Source organism: Eretmochelys imbricata, chromosome 3 (genome assembly GCF_965152235.1).
Source record: "Eretmochelys imbricata isolate rEreImb1 chromosome 3, rEreImb1.hap1, whole genome shotgun sequence".
Lineage (NCBI taxonomy): Eukaryota > Metazoa > Chordata > Testudines > Cheloniidae > Eretmochelys > Eretmochelys imbricata.
Genome location: NC_135574.1, coordinates 260,792 through 279,961, shown reverse-complemented (window position 1 = coordinate 279,961; position 19,170 = coordinate 260,792). Strand labels below are relative to the sequence as shown.

Sequence of the window (19,170 nt, the reverse complement as noted above, 5' to 3'; positions counted from 1 at the left end):
GTGGTCTCTCTTTATGAGAAACCATTTGAGCTGCACTCTCTCCTTGTGAAGCTAACACCAGAGCTCCATGAACAGACGCACAGAGCGGCTGTAACAGCTTAGCAGCCTTGACAACATTGCCACAGCAACATTCCTCAGCACTTAACAGCCTGTTTGCTTTTTTGCACATTGAGCAGATGTTTTCAGACAGCTAGCCATAATGACTCCAAGGTCTCTTGCTTGAGTGGGAACAGCTAATTTAGACCCCATTGTGTCATATGTATAGTTGGGATTATGTTTTGGGCAAATGGTTTGAACTGCTGCTGCTTAGCTTAAGAGCTGGTCTGCTGACCCTTCTAACCAATTGGGTAGTGTAACCAATTAGGCCAGCTGTGCTCATTAGGTTGCCTGGAGACTGGCTTAGATGCAGTCCCTGATTCCTGACAAGCAGTACTGCCCCCCAACCCAAGGGCACCTCCTAGGTCTAGGTCTAGGACCCAGTTTCTTGGGGTACTTCTGATGGTACTCTCACAATAGGTCCTGAACATGGATGTTTCTACTGGTTCCCAAGACTGTTCATCCAAATTGTAGCCTTTCCAGTCAACCAGGTACTGGAACCTTCTCTTAACTTGCTGAGAGTCAAGGATTGGGTGGACCAAGTACTCCTCTTGTCCACAGACTGCTATTGGTTGTTGTTTGGGTATGGGTTCTTGGCATAGGGCTTTAAAAGTGAGATATAAAAGAGGGAGTGGATCTTTAAGGACTTGGAGAGCTGTAACCTGAAAGCCACCAGTTCATCCACTCTATAACCTTGAAGGGGCCCAGGTACAGGCAGTCTAGTCTGGTGGACAGAAAGCTCGATCTGAGTTCTGGGCAGAGAGCCACACCTTGTCCACTACAGCCAGATTGGGGGCAGCCTAAAGGTCTTGGTGTTCATGGTGCTTATAGGTTTCTTTTGTGGATTGCAAGTATTCATTGCATTCTCGATTCACTAAGAATAGATGTGTGCTAAATCTGTGGCAGCTGGTACTGGAGAAGTCAGGGGCAAATCTGGGTGGAAGCAGGGGTGAAGTTACAGATTGCAAAGAGTGGGCTGCGGAGTCAATGTGTGGACTGCATTGTTATATGCAAATTCAGGGTAGCAGAGCAAGGGAAGCCAGTCATCCTGGATTTATAGCTCAAAAAAACAGAAGCGATACTGCTCCAAGATTTTATTGAACCTCTCTGTTTGCCATATAGCCTGTGGGTGATCGGCAGATCAGGCAAGGGACTCGATGCCAAGAAGTCTCAAATTCCTGTCAGAACTGGGAAATGAACTGGGGACCCTGGTACAATATAATGCTCATGGCTAAGCCATGGTTGCAGAAGGCATTTTCCAGGAAGTGCTAAGCCATCTCCCATGCAAGAGGAACAGCAGAATGTGGGATGAAGTGCACCATCTTTGGTAGGAAGTCAGCGACAACAGGATTACCAAGTGTCCCTGGGAGCGTGGCAGTTCTACATTGAAGGCCAGATTAGTGTATACCAGAAATCTCAGATTTCAACTCTCTGAAAAGGGGAAAGGAGGAAGGCAAGTTAACCCTTGAAAGGCAAGGTGCCCTTGCAGACTTGCCTCACAGCTCTAAAATACCAAAACCCCAAGGATGTGGTTTAAACTAAAAGCCTATGTTAAGGAAAACCCTGAGGTAAAGGAAAAACTACAAAGGTTCAAAAGGAATATTGAACAAGCTAACCTAAAAAATGGTCCATCTAAACAAAAGGCATGGCTTAAAAATTATTGTACACTTGTGTTAAATTTGCTGTTAATATAATTTTGCTGATGCCAAAAACCGTAAAAATATATAATGTGCATAACTTATGGGAAAAATCCTCAAACATGCTGGAAGTGCTACATAAAAACACACTATATAATAGAAACCCTTACAATGATGCTGTTTGGTTCAGTAAGAACACACTTTGCATTAGAAAGCCTAATAATGTTGAGGTTTCACACCTAATGCCCATGCACAATCCTAAAACTTTCCACAGCAGAAAAACCATTACAAGCTTGGACTGCTGTGCAAGAAGGGAAACTGAGATACAACATCTCACAGCCTTCATGGCTGAATGTCAAAGTGCTCTCTGAAGAACACTGATGTCTATGTTAACACATAGACCGAACCCTGAAATCACTAAAGTGTTTCACAAAGTATGGACTAAGTTGTCAACTTGGACCAAGGCGTGCATCAGTGATTTGGCCTTACAAAGAATTCAATATAAACACAGCTCCTATCAATATTGGAAGATCCTTAAGGTGAATTCAGGAGCTCTAATTGCTCCCTTCCACACCAATCTCGCGTTGGGGTGACGTTATCTGATTAAAATATAAACTATGCAAACCATTGTTGCTACCACTGTTATATAATTGCAACAAATCTTATACAAAACGTGATGCATGGCCGGAAAGTGTTAAGCATGCTGCAGGACAAATGATCCAGATTCAACATTAGAGACATGTTAGAAAGGTATGTAAATGGTAATTAGGGCCATTCCATGGTAGGTAGGCTAGAACTTTGCAATGCAAACCTATATTGTTAGAAGTGATACTAAGTGTATGACTGTACTCATACATGTTAGCCAAGTAAACAGACGGTTCCTGTCTGTCACTATAGCTATTGAATCAGAGATCAAAAGCTACAGTGAACCGCGGCCACTGGGAGCTGTGAGCGGCCATACCTGTGGATGCTTATGTAAACAAAGTGTCTTGCGGCCCGCCAGGGGCTTACCCTGAACAAGCTGCAAACCAAGTTTGGGAACCCCTTGCCTAGTATCAACATCTAGTCTATAGATCGTGTTATACCTTTCTCTGCTAGAGTGAAGTGCCCATTATTAAACATTTATCCCCCCGTAGGTACTTATAGATGGTAATCAAGTTCTCTCTTAACCATCTTCTTTGTTAAGCTAAATACATAGACTCAAGGAGCTCAAATCTCTATAAGACATGGTTTCTAATCCTCTAACCATTATCATGGGTCTTCTCTGGCCCCTCTCCAATTTAACAGTGCCACCTACAGAGGTAAAATCTCTCTTCTCCTATTCAAGAAGCCCTAGAGGAATTCCACCACGATTTCAACAATTTCCATCCCACCATCAACCTCAGCCTGGACCAGTCCACACAAGAGATCCACTTCCTGGACACTACGGCGCTAATAAGCAATGCTCACATAAACACCACCCTATACCGGAAACCTACTGACCGCTATTCCTACCTACATGACTCCAGCTTTCACCCAGACCACAGCACATGATCCATTGTCTACAGCCAAGCTCTACGATACAGCCGCATTTGCTCCAACCCCTCAGACAGAGACAAACACCTACAAGATCTCTATCAAGCATTCTTACAACTACAATACCCACCTGCTGAAGTGAAGAAACTGATTGACAGAGCCAGAAGAGTACCCAGAAGTCACCTACTACAGGACAGGCCCAACAAGGAAATAACAGAACACCACTAGCCATCACCTTCAGCCCCCCCAACTAAAACCTCTCCAACGCATCATCAAGGATCTACAACCTATCCTGAAGGGCAACCCATCACTCTCTCAGATCTTGGGAGACAGGCCAGTCCTTGCTTACAGACAGCCCCCCAACCTGAAGCAAATACTCACCAGCAACCACACACCACACAACAGAACCACTAACCCAGGAACCTATCCTTGCAACAAAGCCCGTTGCCAACTGTGTCCACAGATCTATTCAGGGGACACCATCATAGGGCCTAATCACATCAGCCACACCATCAGAGGCTCGTTCACCTGCACATCTACCAATGTGATATATGCCATCATGTGCCAGCAATGCCCCTCTGCCATGTACATTGGTCAAACTGGACAGTCTCTACGTAAAAGAATAAATGGACACAAATCAAACGTCAAGAATTATAACATTCAAAAACCAGTCGGAGAACACTTCCATCTCTTTGGTCACTCAATTACAGACCTAAAAGTGGCAATTCTTCAACAAAAAAACTTCAAAAACAAACTCCAATGAGAGACTGCTGAATTGGAATTAATTTGCAAACTGAATACAATTAACTTAGGCTTGAATAAAGACTGGGAGTGGATGGGTCATTACACAAAGTAAAACTATTTCCCCATGTTTATTCCCCCCTTCCTCCCCCTCCCCAGGCGTTCTTGTCAACTGCTGGAAATGGTCCACCTTGATTATCACTACAAAAGGTTCCCTCCCCCTCCCCCCCCGCTCTCCTGCTGATAATAGCTCACCTTACCTGATCACTCTCCTTACAGTGTGTAGGTAACACCCATTGTTTCATGTTCTCTGTGTATATAAATCTCCCCGCTGTATTTTCCACTGAATGCATACAATGAAGTGAGCTGTAGCTCACGAAACCTTATGCTCAAATAAATTTGTTAGTTTCTAAGGTGCCACAAGTACTCCTTTTCTTTTTGCATATACAGACTAACACAGCTGCTACTCTGAAACCTGTCAAGACTCCTGTTTATACATCAAAAGATTGCATTAGACCTTTTGACCACAGCGCCACACTGGGGTCCTCATTTTCACCTGATTATACACCAGGATCCGCAATTATTTTTTTCCAGAGTCACTGCTTCCCAGGATAGAGTCCTCCATGGCTTACATTTTTTGTTCCTAGATGCATACATTTACATATTAAAGATATTAAAACACATATTGTTTGTTTGCGCCCAGCTTACCAGGCCATCCTGATCACTCTGTATCAGTGACCTGTCCTCGTCAGTATTTACCTCTCTCCCAATATTTGTGAGATCTGCAAACCTTCTTGGTGATGACTGTATGTTTTCTTCCAGGTAATTGACAAAAATGTTAACTAGTGCAGGGCCAAGACCCAATCCCTGCAGGATACCAACAGAAAAACATCTGCTCAATGATGATTCCCCATTTACAATTACATTTTGAGACTTACCAGTTAGCCAGCTTTTAATCCATTTAATGTGTGCTCGGTTAAGTTTATATTGTTCTGGTTTTTTCATTAAAATGTTGTGCAGTACCAAGTCAAATGCCTTACAGAAGTCTAATACATCAACACTATTACCTTTATCAACCGAACTTGTAATCTTATTAAAAAAAATATATCAAGTAGGTTTGACAGGACCTATTTTCCATAAACCCATGTTGATTGATATTAATCATATTACCATCCTTTTGATTATTTATTGAGCTCTGTATCAGCTACTCCATTATCTTGCCTGGTATCAAAATCAGAATGACTGGCCTATAATTACCCAGGTCATTCCATTTACCCTTTTTAATTGTTGACCCAATACTAGCTGTCTTCTAAAACTTCCCCAGTCTTCCAAGATTTACTGAAAATCAACATTAATGGTTCAGTGAGCGCCTCAGCCAGCTTTTTTAAAACTCTTTAAAACTGGATTGAAGTTATATGGACCTGCTGACATAAAATGTCGAACTTTAATAGCTGCTTTTTAACATCCTCCAGAGCTACTAGTGAAGTGGCAAGAGTGTTATCATATGATATGTTTCAGAGTAACAGCCGTGTTAGTCTGTATTCGCAAAAAGAAAAGGAGTACTTGTGGCACCTTAGAGACTAACCAATTTATTTGAGCATAAGCTTTTGTGAGCTACAGCTCATGATGAAGTGAGCTGTAGCTCACAAAAGCTTATGCTCAAATAAATTGGTTAGTCTCTAAGGTGCCACAAGTACTCCTTTTCTTTTTGATCATATATGACATGACTACATCCTCTCCCCGCCCCCAGCAGACATATTTATTGAGCACTTCTGCCTTTTCTGATTATTGACAATTTTACCATTTCCATCTAGTAATGGACCAACAGCACTGTTAGAATTCTTTTTGTTCCTAATATATGCCTTTGACTCTTTCTGCCCACATATTTCATCTACATTAATGCAACAGGCTGTGAGGAGGGTTGGAGTGCTGGATAGAGAAGTGGTTGAAAAACTGAAAGTGAGTGCCCTTTGCCTCAGTGCTTAAGGGCATACGTCATATTGCAACGAGCAGGTAGTTCTGCACTCTTCTGCCCCATACTGCTAAAATGGGGAAGATTCTAAAGACACTATACACCAAAGAAACAAAAAATCACATTCTTGCACTGGTGACATTTTATTTCATTTTGTTCTGATCCTGATCCTGCTGCTCTGACCACACACAGCCCAGAAACCTGCCTCTTTAATACAGCACTGCAATCCATGACAACTGCAGGTTCCAGCATGAAATGCAGCTGCTGCACCTAGATCAGAATGGAGCATTGCATGCAGAGTCCAACAATCGCCATGGGTGTTAGTTTGCACGAGGCAAGAGGTGGGGGTAATTTGCTTCACTCTACGCACATTAGGGTATAGCTTCTGTAAAATGGCCATGGCCGGGGAGAGCTTGGGTCCCACCCCCAGCCACAAAAGCATTTGATTATACGGGTGAACGAACATTACTGCTAGAAACAAACACAAATAAACCTGTCTGTGCCCTGTGCACCTCAGGGAGTCCTCTGTGAATTTCAGCACCAGCAACTTTGGCTGAGGTGGAAGCTTTCACTGCAGCGAGACACGAAGGGTACTGTTGAGTGCCGGATCCTGCTAACTGAATCCTTATGTATCAAACTAAAGAGCCAGCTGAGGCAGGGAACTGTAGTAGGACAAGAGAGGAGAGGGTAAAGAGACATCAAATCCTGCAGTTTTCCCTGTCAGGGAATGTGGTCTGACATCACAAATCCTGCAGGCCCCCTCTCTGCCCAGCAGAGAATGGGGGTGCCTATGCCTTCCAGAGATGTTACGCATTTACGGGTCTCAACTGGCTCTGCTGTACAAGTGGAACATGGCAAAACACTCACCATGCGCTAAATTAAAACTTAATTCAACAGGTAAACAGGACCCCCTCCCTCCAGCCCTGACACCAATACACAGGAAGGCCCATTACATAAGGCTTGTCCTGGTAAAGGTGGCAGGAGCAGGACACAGCTAGCTCAGGGGAAAGGGCATCTGCAGAGCTCACTTACAAGGAGAAGCAGCGCCTACTACGGCTTGAGAGAGAAGAAGGACACCAAACTAGGGCAAGGCCACCCCATGGCAGCAATACGCAGTGCTTTGCTACTGTGTATGAGCTCTGTCCAGCAGGTGGGGGGTGGCTGTTATGAACTGTGAACCGATAACACAGCACAAGCCATCTGCACGGATCTTACACATACCCAGACTGCACTGTGCTGGCAGACAAGTTTGCTGCCACATGCCTCTGGAAGGCAAAGGTACAGACAGTTGGTCTCTAGCCAGAGACTGGAGGAAGAGCTCTCTCCCCACTTTTAGGGACCAGTCAGTGCACAGCCTTAAAGGAGGCAGGTGCTGAAGGGTACATTAGCCCACTGCAAACACTCCTGCTTTTGACAGGATGATGTCCTACCTCATCAGGCAGGCCTGGGTTCCTAAACTGCTGGGCAGTGTCGAGTTTGCAGATTAGTGTAGTAAAGGATGGTGCTTTATGGCAATAACCTAAAAGGGAGACAGCACTCAAGTGTCTGAGTCTCAGAGATGGGCCCTTTAAGCACCTGAGATAGCACTGGGCTGCAGGTGATCAAGCCGGAGCATCTGTGCCCCAACCCAGAAACTGCCCAGGATCTGCACACACTACCCCAAAGAAAATCTCTCCCCCAACTGAGACCTGCACACCCAGTCCTAGAGATCCCATAAAAGGACACATCCTTCCATCAAGGAAACCTGCCCTCACCAAAGCTGAGGATCCCTAAGAGGAGGACAACAAAAACAGAGAGCTGTAATGGAGACTAAAATATTTAAAATCACTAAATAAGCAACTAACATAACCTGAACTCAGCCTGTAACTAGGGCACAAACTACACTGGATACACGGCTAGCGCCACTGTCCACGGGAGGGAGTGACCGCTGTGCCATGACCTGGGCTCCTGGCTTCCTAGAACTGCCTAGTTCCTCTGCCTCCAATGATCTATTTCCTGCCCCGTTTGCGGATGTTCTTTGGAGTTTCTGCTCTCTGTGCAGCTTGGGGCTCCTCCTCCTCCTCCTCGCTGCTCCTGCTCTCACTGTCCACCAGCTGGGAACGCCCCCTCTTACTCCTTCTTCTGCTTTTCTCGGCCCCTGCACCAAGGAACTTCTTGGCAGACACAGTCCCAGACCTCTTCTTCCTGCTCCGGGCTGCAGTACGCTTCTTTCGCTGCTTCCTCTGCTCATCTTCTCTTTGGCGGATTTTCATCAGCTTCTCAAAGCTTTTTTTGTTAGTGGTATTCACATCAAACCAGTCCTGGAGGGTTCAGAAGCAGAGGGTTAGTACTGGGGGGAGGAGATAATAATGGGAGTGCCTGTCCTATTCCACTGCTGGAACCACCCACAGGGTAGGGATTAGCAGAGAAATGGGATCCGAGAATGAGGCTGGCCAGCACAGTGTTATTTTTACCAGTTGCTGGGCAGATTTTATCCTGCTCTCTGGGGGCACACTGGATTCTGCAATGGGTTGGCTAATACTGCAGGATATGGAAGGTGCTGGCAAAATGAAAAAAGAGTGTCAGCAGCATGGGACAAGGGCTAGGACATGGCACTTTCCCCCCATCCCTTTGAAGGGGACAGGGCACCGCGGCTCTTCTCACCTCAGCATGCACAGAGTTGATGTGATACTTGACCCCGCTCTCTGATATGAATTCCTTCTCACACAGGAGACACTTGTATTTCCCAGCCACAAAGTCTCCCTGCCACCAAAACAGAAAACACATCACCAGATGCCACCCTCCTCTCTGCCCAGTGATGCTGAAAGGCCCAGACCTTGCACCCAAGGCATGGCCAGACATGATCCAGCAGTGAGGAGACAGAGCACAAAATCCCTTAACTCATCCCAGAGGGCGAGCACTCGAGCCACAGCAGCACAGACACCGATGCCCAAGTGCGCCCTGAGAGAATGAGGGTGGAACCAGCTCCAGCTACTCCTCAAGTAACCTCCATCACTGCTGGAGGCCTTGCAGGTCTCACACAGGGGGAGTACCTGGTAAAGGTGCTCTTGTAGCCATAGGATTGCAGGCAGGACAGTGACTCAGGTACAGGTGCAAGGGACACACAGTCTTACTGCCTCACAGCGCATCTGTGATGCGGATCCATTAAGATGTGGTGAGGCAGTCATAAACTGCGGAGAAGGGGCTATTAAGGACCCTAAGGGGCTAAGGACCTAGGGGTTACAGTGGACAAGAAGCTGGGTATGAGTCAACAGTGTGCCCTTGTTGCCAAGAAGGCTAATGGCATTTTGGGATGTATATGTCAGGGCATTGCCAGCAGATCGAGGGACGTGATCATTCCCCTCTAGTCGACATTGGTGAGGCCTCATCTGGAGTACTGTGTCCAGTTTTGGACCCCACACTACAAGAAGGATGTGGAAAAATTGGAAAACATCCAGCAGAGGGCAACAAAAATTAATCAGGGGGCTGGAACACATGACTTATGAGGAGAGGCTGAGGGAACTGGGATTGTTTAGTCTGCAGAAGTGAAGAATGATGGGAGATTTGATAGCTGCTTTCAACTACCTGAAAGGGGGTTCCAAAGAGGATGGATCTAGACTGTTCTCAGTGGTAGCAGATGACAGAACAAGGAGTAATGGTCTCAAGTTGCAGTGGGGGAGGTTTAGGTTGGATATTAGGAAAAACTTTTTCACTAGGAGGGTGGTGAAGCACTGGAATGGGTTACCTAGGGAGGTGGTGGAATCTCGTTCCTTAGAGGTTTTTAAGGTCAGGCTTGACAAAACCCTGGCTGGGATAATTTAGTTGGGAATTGGTCCTGCTTTGAGCAGGGGGTTGGACTAGATGACCTCCTGAGGTCCCTTCCAACCCTGATATTCTATGATTCTAAAGAACATTGACAGACAAGGATCCAGCAGGCCAATGACTCTGATATGCAGGTATCTGGGGAACAATACCTGTGGGAGTGCACATATGAAAGAGATTGTATAGAAATAGTACAAACCAAGGTGCAGGTGCCAAGGTGAGATTTGAGTCCTGAGACACTGCCATATACAGACTCACAGCCCTGAAATGAGAGAAGGGCAACAGCTGTCAGCAAGACAGTTGAGAAATCAGTTCCCATGCACAGAAATGCTTTTTCTTCTGGAATGATCCTTCCTTAGAAGGGAGAAAGCAAAGAAAGGATATACAGTTTTATAAGACCAGACATGACAGGAATGGGGAGAAGAGAGCCCTCTGCACATAGATTTGTTTAAGACTCCAGTAAATGAAATAAATTCTCACCTCTGGGTAAGTGTGCAAATCTCAGACAAAATAAAGAGACTCTAGCCAGCAATGAGCTGCTGATAGAGATGCCCATTCTACTAAACCCCTGAGTGAACTGATAGGGTTTGCATCATGCCCTGAAGGTCCACAAACCTGGGCTCTATCAGAGAAATGGGTGAGGGTAATTACCAGAGTCTAGGACTCATCCTCCACACTCACAGATGGGGAAAGTACTGCAGCTGACCTCAATGGTCCCAGCTGTCATTGGGAAAGGGGCACCTCTATGACTAGACCCCGTAGTGCTTTGAACACCAATCACAACACCTTGAATTGTGCTCACAGGGAAGCCAGTGCAGAATATGGAGCACAGGGGGCAACATGATTCATGTGGAAAATGCTGCTGGAGCAGTGGCTGCTGCACTGGGCCCTCTGCCATTTCTGAGGGTAACCACACATGCAGAACATTATAATACTCCAAGGCATGTTGATGATAGAGCCCTAAAAAAACCACAGCAAGGTCCAATGCAGAGACAGGGTTGTGGTGGGGCAGCCCCATCCCATTCGAGGAGGAGTTAAAGAGTTCCTCTGGGTTCAAACAATCCCAACCTGTTGCACCTGTTAGGCCTGTCAGTCCTGGAGAACGGTGGGTCCTTAACAGGGAGACTACTGGCTCAGGCACAGCCTGTGGGTGGCTTTCAGGAGCAAAGAGCTAGCGCTGAACTCCTCAGCCCCAGGAAACAAGGTCTATCTGCTGGTGAAACTTCGAGAGCATCCTGGGCCCACTAAAGAAACAGAGAGATCAGTCTTTCCTTACTTTTATTTCCAGCATTCTGGGACTCAGACTTGGTTTGTATAGACACACAAGGGATAAGGAGCCCAGACTTTCCTCCTAAGACTACTGGTCTTCGCCCTGCACGAGGCTGTGGGGACATGGCCCCTCTCATGGACCGGGGCGGTATTTTCACTTTTCCTTTTGGATTACTCTAACCCCTTGGAAGAGCAGAGGCTCAAATCTGACCTGGCAGCCTCCCCATCATGATGGAGGAGTGGCTGGGCCAAACCGGAGTGGTGCTGTGTAAGTTCAGTATAAACCCTTCTCAAACTTCCGGTTTCAGTAACAGCCGTGTTAGTCTGTATTCGCAAAAAGAAAAGGAGTACTTGTGGTACCTTAGAGACTAACCAATTTATTCGAGCATAAGCTTTCGTGAGCTACAGCTCACTTCATCGGATGCATACTGTGGAAAGTGCAGAAGACCTTTTTATACATACAAAGCATGAAAAAATACCTCCCCACACCCCACTCTCCCGCTGGTAATAGCTTATCTAAAGTGATCACTCTCCTTACAATGTGTATGATAATCAAGGTGGGCCACTTCCAGCACAAATCCAGGGTTTAACAAGAACGTCTGAGGAAGGGGGGGGGGGCGGCGTAGGAAAAAACAAGGGGAAATAGGTTACCTTGCATGATGACTTAGCCACTCCCAGTCTCTATTCAAGCCTAAGTTAATTGTATCCAATTTGCAAATGAATTCCAATTCAACAGTTTCTCGTTGGAGTCTGGATTTGAAGTTTTTTTGTTGTAATATCGCAACTTTCATGTCTGTAATTGAGTGACCAGAGAGATGGAAGTGTTCTCCGACTGGTTTATGAATGTTATAATTCTTGACATCTGATTTGTGTCCATTTATTCTTTTACGTAGAGACTGTTCAGTTTGACCAATATACATGGCAGAGGGGCATTGCGGGCACATGATGGCATATATCAGATTGGTGGACGTGCAGGTGAACAAGCCTCTGACAGTGTGGCTGATGTGATTAGGCCCTATGATGGTGTCCCCTGAATAGATATGTGGGCACAGTTGGCAACGGGCTTTGTTGCAAGGATAGGTTCCTGGGTTAGTGTTTTTGTTGTGGTGTGTGGTTGCTGGTGAGTATTTGCTTCAGGTTGGGGGGCTGTCTGTAGGCAAGGACTGGCCTGTCTCCCAAGATTTGTGAGAGTGTTGGATCATCCTTCAGGATAGGTTGTAGATCCTTAATAATGCGTTGGAGGGGTTTTAGTTGGGGGCTGAAGGTGATGGCTAGTGGTGTTCTGTTATTTTCTTTGTTAGGCCTGTCCTGTAGTAGGTGACTTCTGGGAACTCTTCTGGCTCTATCAATCTGTTTCTTCACTTCTGCAGGTGGGTACTGTAGTTGTAAGAATGCTTGATAGAGATCTTGTAGGTGTTTGTTTCTGTCTGAGGGGTTGGAGCAATTGCGATTGTATTGCAGAGCTTGGCTGTAGACGATGGATCGTGTGGCGTGGTCAGGGTGAAAGCTGGAGGCATGTAGGTAGGAATAGCGGTCAGTAGGTTTCCAGTATAGGGTGGTGTTTATGTGACCATCGTTCATTAGCATCGTAGTGTCCAGGAAGTGGATCTCTTGTGTGGACTGGACCAGGCTGAGGTTGATGGTGGGATGGAAATTGTTGAAATCATGGTGGAATTTCCATGGGTCCAGATGATGAAGATGTCATCAATATAGCACAAGTAGAGTAGTGGCGTTAGGGGACGAGAGCTGAGGAAGCGTTGTTCTAAGTCAGCCATAAAAATGTTGGCATACTGTGGGGCCATGCGGGTACCCATAGCAGTGCCGCTGATCTGAAGGTATACATTGTCCCCAAATGTCAAATAGTTATGGGTGAGGACAAAGTCACAAAGTTCAGCCACCAGGTTAGCCGTGACATTATCGGGGATACTGTTCCTGACGGCTTGTAGTCCATCTTTGTGTGGAATGTTGGTGTAGAGGGCTTCTACATCCATAGCGGCCAGGATGGTGTTTTCAGGAAGATCACCAATGGATTGTAGTTTCCTCAGGAAGTCAGTGGTGTCTCAAAGGTAGCTGGGAGTGTTGATAGCGTAGGGCCTGAGGAGGGAGTCTACATAGCCAGACGATCCTGCTGTCAGGGTGCCAATGCCTGAGATGATGGGGCGTCCAGGAGTTCCAGGTTTATGGATCTTGGGTAGTAGATAGAATATCCCAGGGGTTCCAGGGGTGTGTTTGTGCGGATTTGATCTTGTGCTTTTTCAGGGAGTTTCTTGAGCAAATGCTGTAGTTTCTTTTGGTAACTCTCAGTGGGATCAGAGGGTAATGGCTTGTAGAAAGTGGTGTTGGAGAGCTGCCGAGCAGCCTCTTGTTCATATTCCGACCTATTCATGATGACAACAGCACCTCCTTTGTCAGCCTTTTTGATTATGATGTCAGAGTTGTTTCTGAGGCTGTGGATGGCATTGTGTTCTGCACGGCTGAGGTTATGAGGCAAGTGGATGCTGCTTTTCCACAGTATGCATCCGATGAAGTGAGCTCTAGGTCACAAAACCTTATGCTCAGATAAATTGGTTAGTCTCTAAGGTGCCATAAGTACTCCTTTTCTTTTTGCAAATACAGACTAACATGGCTGTTACTCTGAAACCTGTCATTATGCAAGGCACTGCATTTAGCCGTATGGACTGGAAATCTATCAACTGCATGAAAAAACTTGTACAGATACAGACAGACATCATCTTCCTTTCCAAATGCAAACAGATGGACATCGTACCAAAAGGACTGAACGTAAAAAATCCATTACAATCTACATACCACACAGACTATGCTGACAGCTTGTGCCACACGCTCTCAAAGAAATTGCGGAACCACCTGATCAACATCCTCTACAGCAAACAGGGAAAGATTAAGAATGAGCTCTCAAAAATGGATACTCTCATAAAAAACCAACCTTCCACACAAACTTCCTCGTGGCTGGACTTTACTAAAACTAGACAAGCCATTTACAACACACACTTTGCTGCTCTACAAAAGAAAAAGGACACTAAACTTTCTAAACTACTACATGCCACAAGGGGCCACAGCAATGGTTCCCTCAACCCACCCAGCAATATTGTTAACCTATCCAACTATACTCTCAGCTCAGCAGAAGCAGCTGTCCTATCTCGGGGCCTCTCCTTCTGCCCCTCCACCCCCACGAACATGATACAGTTCTGTGGTGACCTAGAATCCTATTTTCGAAGTCTCCGACTCAAGGAATATTTCCAACATACCTCTGAACAACATACTAATCCACAGAGACCTCCCTACCAACACTACGAAAAGAAGGATTCTAGGTGGACTCCTCCCTGAAGGTCAAAACAGCAGACTGGACTTCTACATAGAGCGCTTCCGCCGACGTGCACGGGCTGAAATTGTGGAAAAGCAGCATCACTTGCCCCATAACCTCAGCCGTGAGGAACACAATGTCATCCACAGCCTCAGAAACAACTCTGACATCATAATCAAAAAGGCTGACAAAGGAGGTGCTGTTGTCATCATGAATAGGTCGCAATATGAACAAGAGGCTGCTCGGCAGCTCTCCAACACCACTTTCTACAAGCCATTTCTGAGTGGGATCAGAGGGTAATGGCTTGTAGAAAGTGGTGTTGGAGAGCTGCCGAGCAGCCTCTTGTTCATATTCCGACCTAGTCATCATGACAACAGCACCTCCTTTGTCAGCCTTTTTGATTATCATATCAGAGTTGTTTCTGAGGCTGTGGATGGCATTGTGTTCCGCATGGCCGAGGTTACGGGGCAAGTGATGCTGCTTTTCCACAGTATGCATCCGATGAAGTGAGCTGTAGCTCACGAAAGCTTGTGCTCAAATAAATTGGTTAGTCTCTAAGGTGCCACAAGTACTCCTTTTCTCAAACTTCCGTCATTCTACTGAGACAGCAATCAAAGGAGCTAACTATGCAGTTTATGTATCATGTGCTCTTTGGGGCACCTGAGTCCCATCAATGGTATTGTCCCAGTTAGGAAACAGGGTGGGCAGCAGAGTTTTCCCACAGTATACCACTTTCGTAGGGCTAGAGTGTTCACACAGGGACAGGGTTACTTTGACTCAGATCTGTGCACAGCAGTGTGGACACCGGAGTCCTAGGCTCAAGCATGGGTCAGAAAATCCTTAACCTGGGGTTAAAATGCAGTGTAGATGCTCAAGCCCAAAGTTCCTAACACGGGTCAGCTGACTCAAATCCCACTAACCCAAGGCTTACATTGTTGTGTAGACATACCACAAGTAGAAAGGATTACGAAACATATGAAAATGATTCCCAGTTCCTAGCCTGGGTTAGCCATAAAGGACATTAATTGCTGCGTAGACATAGCCTGACACCCACGGCTGTCACATGCCAACTGACTCGGGCTGTGGGGCTGTTTCACTGCAGTGTAGACTTTTGGGTTTGGGCTGGAGCCCAGGCTCTAGGGCCCTGCACAGTGGAAGGATCCTAGATTCTGGGCTCCAGTCCAGGCCTATCTCGGGGACTCCCCTTTTGCCCCTCCACCCCCACGAACATGATACAGTTCTGTGGTGACCCAGAATCCTATTTTCGACGTCTCCAACTCAAGGAATATTTCCAACACGCCTCTGAACAACATACTAACCCACAGAGACCTTCCTACCAACACTACAAAAAGAAGGATTCTGGGTGCACTCCTCCGGAAGGTCGAAACAACAGACTGGACTTCTACATAGAGTGCTTCTGCCGACATGCACAGGCTGAAATTGTGGAAAAGCAACATCACTTGCCCCATAACCTCAGCCGTGCAGAACACAATGCCACCCACAACCTCAGAAACAACTCTGACATCATAATCAAAAAGGCTGACAGAGGAGGTGCTGTTGTCACCATGAATAGGTCGTAATATGAACAAGAGGCTGCTTGGCAGCTCTCCAACACCACTTTCTACAAGCCATTACCTTCTGATCCCACTGAGGGTTACCAAAAGAAACTACAGCATTTGCTCAAGAAACTCTCTGAAAAAGCACAAGAACAAATCCGCATGGACACACCCCTGGAACCCCGACCAGGGGTATTCTATCTGCTACCCAAGATCCATAAACTTGGAAATCCTGGACACCCCATCATCTCAGGCATTGGCACCCTGACAGCAGGATTGTCCGGCTATGTAGACTCCCTCCTCAGGCCCTACGCTACCAGCACTCCCAGCTACCTTTGAGACACCACTGACTTCCTGAGGAAACTACAATCCATTGGTGATCTTCCTGAAAACACCATCCTGGCCACTATGGATGTAGACGCCCTCTACACCAACATTCCGCACAAAGATGGACTACAAGCAGTCAGAAACAGTATCCCCGATAATGTCCCGGCAAACCTGGTGGCTGAACTTTGTGACTTTGTCCTCACCCATAACTATTTGACATTTGGGGACAATGTATACCTTCAGATCAGCGGCACTGCTATGGGTACCCGCATGGCCCCACAGTATGCCAACATTTTTATGGCTGACTTAGAACAACGCTTCCTCAGCTCTCGTCCCCTAATGCCCCTACTCTACTTGTGCTACACTGATGACATCTTCATCATCTGGACCCATGGAAAAGAAGCCCTTGAGGAATTCCACCACGATTTCAACAATTTCCATCCCACCATCAACCTCAGCCTGGTCCAGTCCACACAAGAGATCTGCTTCCTGGACACTACGGTGCTAATAAGCGATGGTCACATAAACACCACCCTATACCAGAAACCTACTGACCGTTATGCCTACCTACATGCCTCCAGCTTTCATCCAGACCCACCACACGATCCATTGTCTACAGCCAAGCTCTACGATACAAGCATTTGCATCAGAGAGAGGCAAACACCTAAAAGATCTCTATCAAGCGTTCTTACAACTACAATACCCACCTGCTGAAGTGAAGAAACAGATTGACAGAACCAGAAGAGTACCCAGAAGTTACCTACTACAGGACAGGCCCAACAAAGAAAAAAACAGAACGCCACTAGCCATCACCTTCAGCCCCCAACTAAAACCTCTCCAATGCATCATCAAGGATCTACAACCTATCCTGAAGGATGACCCATCACTCTCACAGATCTTGGGAGACAGGCCAGTTCTTGCTTACAGACAGCCCCCCAACCTGAAGCAAATACTCACCAGCAACCACACACCACAACAAAAACACTAACCCAGGAACCTATCCTTGCAACAAAGCCCATTGCCAACTGTGTCCACATATCTATTCAGGGGACGCCATCATAGGGCCTAATCACATCAGCCACACTATCAGAGGCTCGTTCACCTGCACATCCACCAATGTGATATATGCCATCATGTGCCCGCAATGCCACTCTGCCATGTACATTGGCCAAACTGGACAGTCTCTACGTAAAAGAATAAATGGACACAAATCAAACATCAAGAATTATAACATTCAAAAACCAGTCGGAGAACACTTCAATCTCTTTGGTCACTCAATTATAGACCTAAAAGTGGCAATTCTTCAACAAAAAAACCTACAAAAAACAGACTCCAACGAGAGACTGCTGAATTGGAATTAATTTGCAAACTGGATACAATTAACTTAGGCTTGAATAAAGACTGGGAGTGGATGGGTCATTACACAAAGTAAAACTATTTCCCCCCATACCGTTCTTGTCAACTGCTGGAAATGGCCCACCTTGATTATCACTACAAAAGGTCCCGCCCACGCTCTCCTGCTGGTAACAGCTCACCTTTCCTGACCATTCTTGTTACAGTCTGTATGGTAACATCCATTGTTTCATGTTCTCTGTGTATATAAAATCTCCCCACTATATTTTCCACTGTATGCATCCGATGAAGTGACCTGTAGCTCATGAAAGCTTATGCACTAATAAATTTGTTAGTCTCTAAAGTGCCACAAGTACTCTTTTTTTTTTTTTTTTGCAGATACAGACTAACACGGCTGCTACTCTGAAACCTGAGCACTGCTGTTATCTTTGATGTAAGGGACCATCTATCACAAAGGTAAGCTTACCTGGGTGGCAAGACAGATGGAAGTACCCAATGGGACTGTCTGAGACTCCATTGTGAGGCTGTTATCGCTCTTAAGGAGTATACACTTGATAATTGGTTGGTGAAATCTAAATATAGAACTCTCAACCAATTTGGGGTTTGTGTCCTGTTTCTTAACAGTCTGCCCTGAGGTTGGTACCCATGCTCTTGAGCCATTGCAAGACAGCTTGACACGTGTGTTATGTGATGGGATAAATAACACTTGTTAAGGAAAAGTTAGCACATGTGACTCCATTTTGGTTTGGGGCCCACCATTGTCTAAAAGCAAGCACATCATGCACCAGGAGGAGTGTTCCTTAGATACTGCATTCCTGTGAAAATCCTCCTTCTTGTCTCCAGCCTGCCTTGACTCCTGGTGTCTGTTCTTTGTCTGTCCCTAACTCCCTATCTCCTGGCCTTTGATGTGAGGCCTCCCATCCTGATAATAAAAGTTACTGATGTATTGCTTTAGGACCATGCTGTGTAATTAACATACTAGTTTAGCACGAGGAATGCACCAAGCAGGGATAGGTGGTAGATAATGTCAAACTTTGACTCAGACTCACAATTTATCAGACCACTCTGTTTTATTAGCAAAGCTGCTCTGCTAATACATTTAGAAGTGAGCCCCCCGAGTGGGGCTTGTGTCTCTTAATTTATACAGTTTTTGGAGAACAAGTTACAGAGAAGTTACAGACAAAAGAAGAAAAAGATTTTAGTCACCACCCTTCAAGATCCCTGAGACCAGTCATGTATCTTCAATTACCTGCCACCCTTAACAATCTCCTTTAACAGCTTCCAGTTAACTTAACTAATTGCCCTTCACACCTTGTTCCACCGAGATGGCAAGCGGCTTCACTGAGGCTGTGTGATCCCTGACTGCCTTGCAGGACGATCGTGGCAGCCGGCGCCTGGACGCTTAGTCCAAGCGATCCTCCACAAGACAGAAAGGTACACAGCAGCAGCGCAGTCTACGCCATTGAACTTGTTGGTTCCCACTCTGTTCGGGTAGGGGTCCTTGGATCCAGCTTCTGGAATCAGATGTCTCAGGTAATTATTATTTTTGTGCTTTAACCGGTTTGAGGACTGTCTTGTCTT

At 46.1% G+C, this 19,170-nt stretch overlaps 1 protein-coding gene across 14 annotated transcripts in view; it reads right to left on the bottom strand.

Annotated features, from left to right (window-relative positions):
- The window catches only part of ZNF512 (zinc finger protein 512), a 94,147-nt gene that overhangs the window by 10,642 nt on the left and 64,335 nt on the right, over window positions 1–19,170 (bottom strand). For 12 of the 14 annotated variants that reach the window (XM_077812225.1, XM_077812232.1, XM_077812233.1 and 9 more), the window contains 3 exons: window positions 9,962–10,024; window positions 8,605–8,703; window positions 6,158–8,261 (listed from right to left, as the gene is read on the bottom strand). The exons of 1 other annotated variant lie outside the window; for it this stretch is intronic. In XM_077812225.1, coding sequence (XP_077668351.1) covers window positions 7,950–8,261; window positions 8,605–8,703; window positions 9,962–10,024 — 474 coding nt within the window. In that variant the 3' untranslated portion in view covers window positions 6,158–7,949. Of the gene's footprint in view, window positions 1–4,458; window positions 4,857–6,157; window positions 8,262–8,604; window positions 8,704–9,961; window positions 10,025–19,170 lie in introns of those variants that run through there. One more of the 14 variants, XM_077812236.1, reaches the window with a different exon arrangement.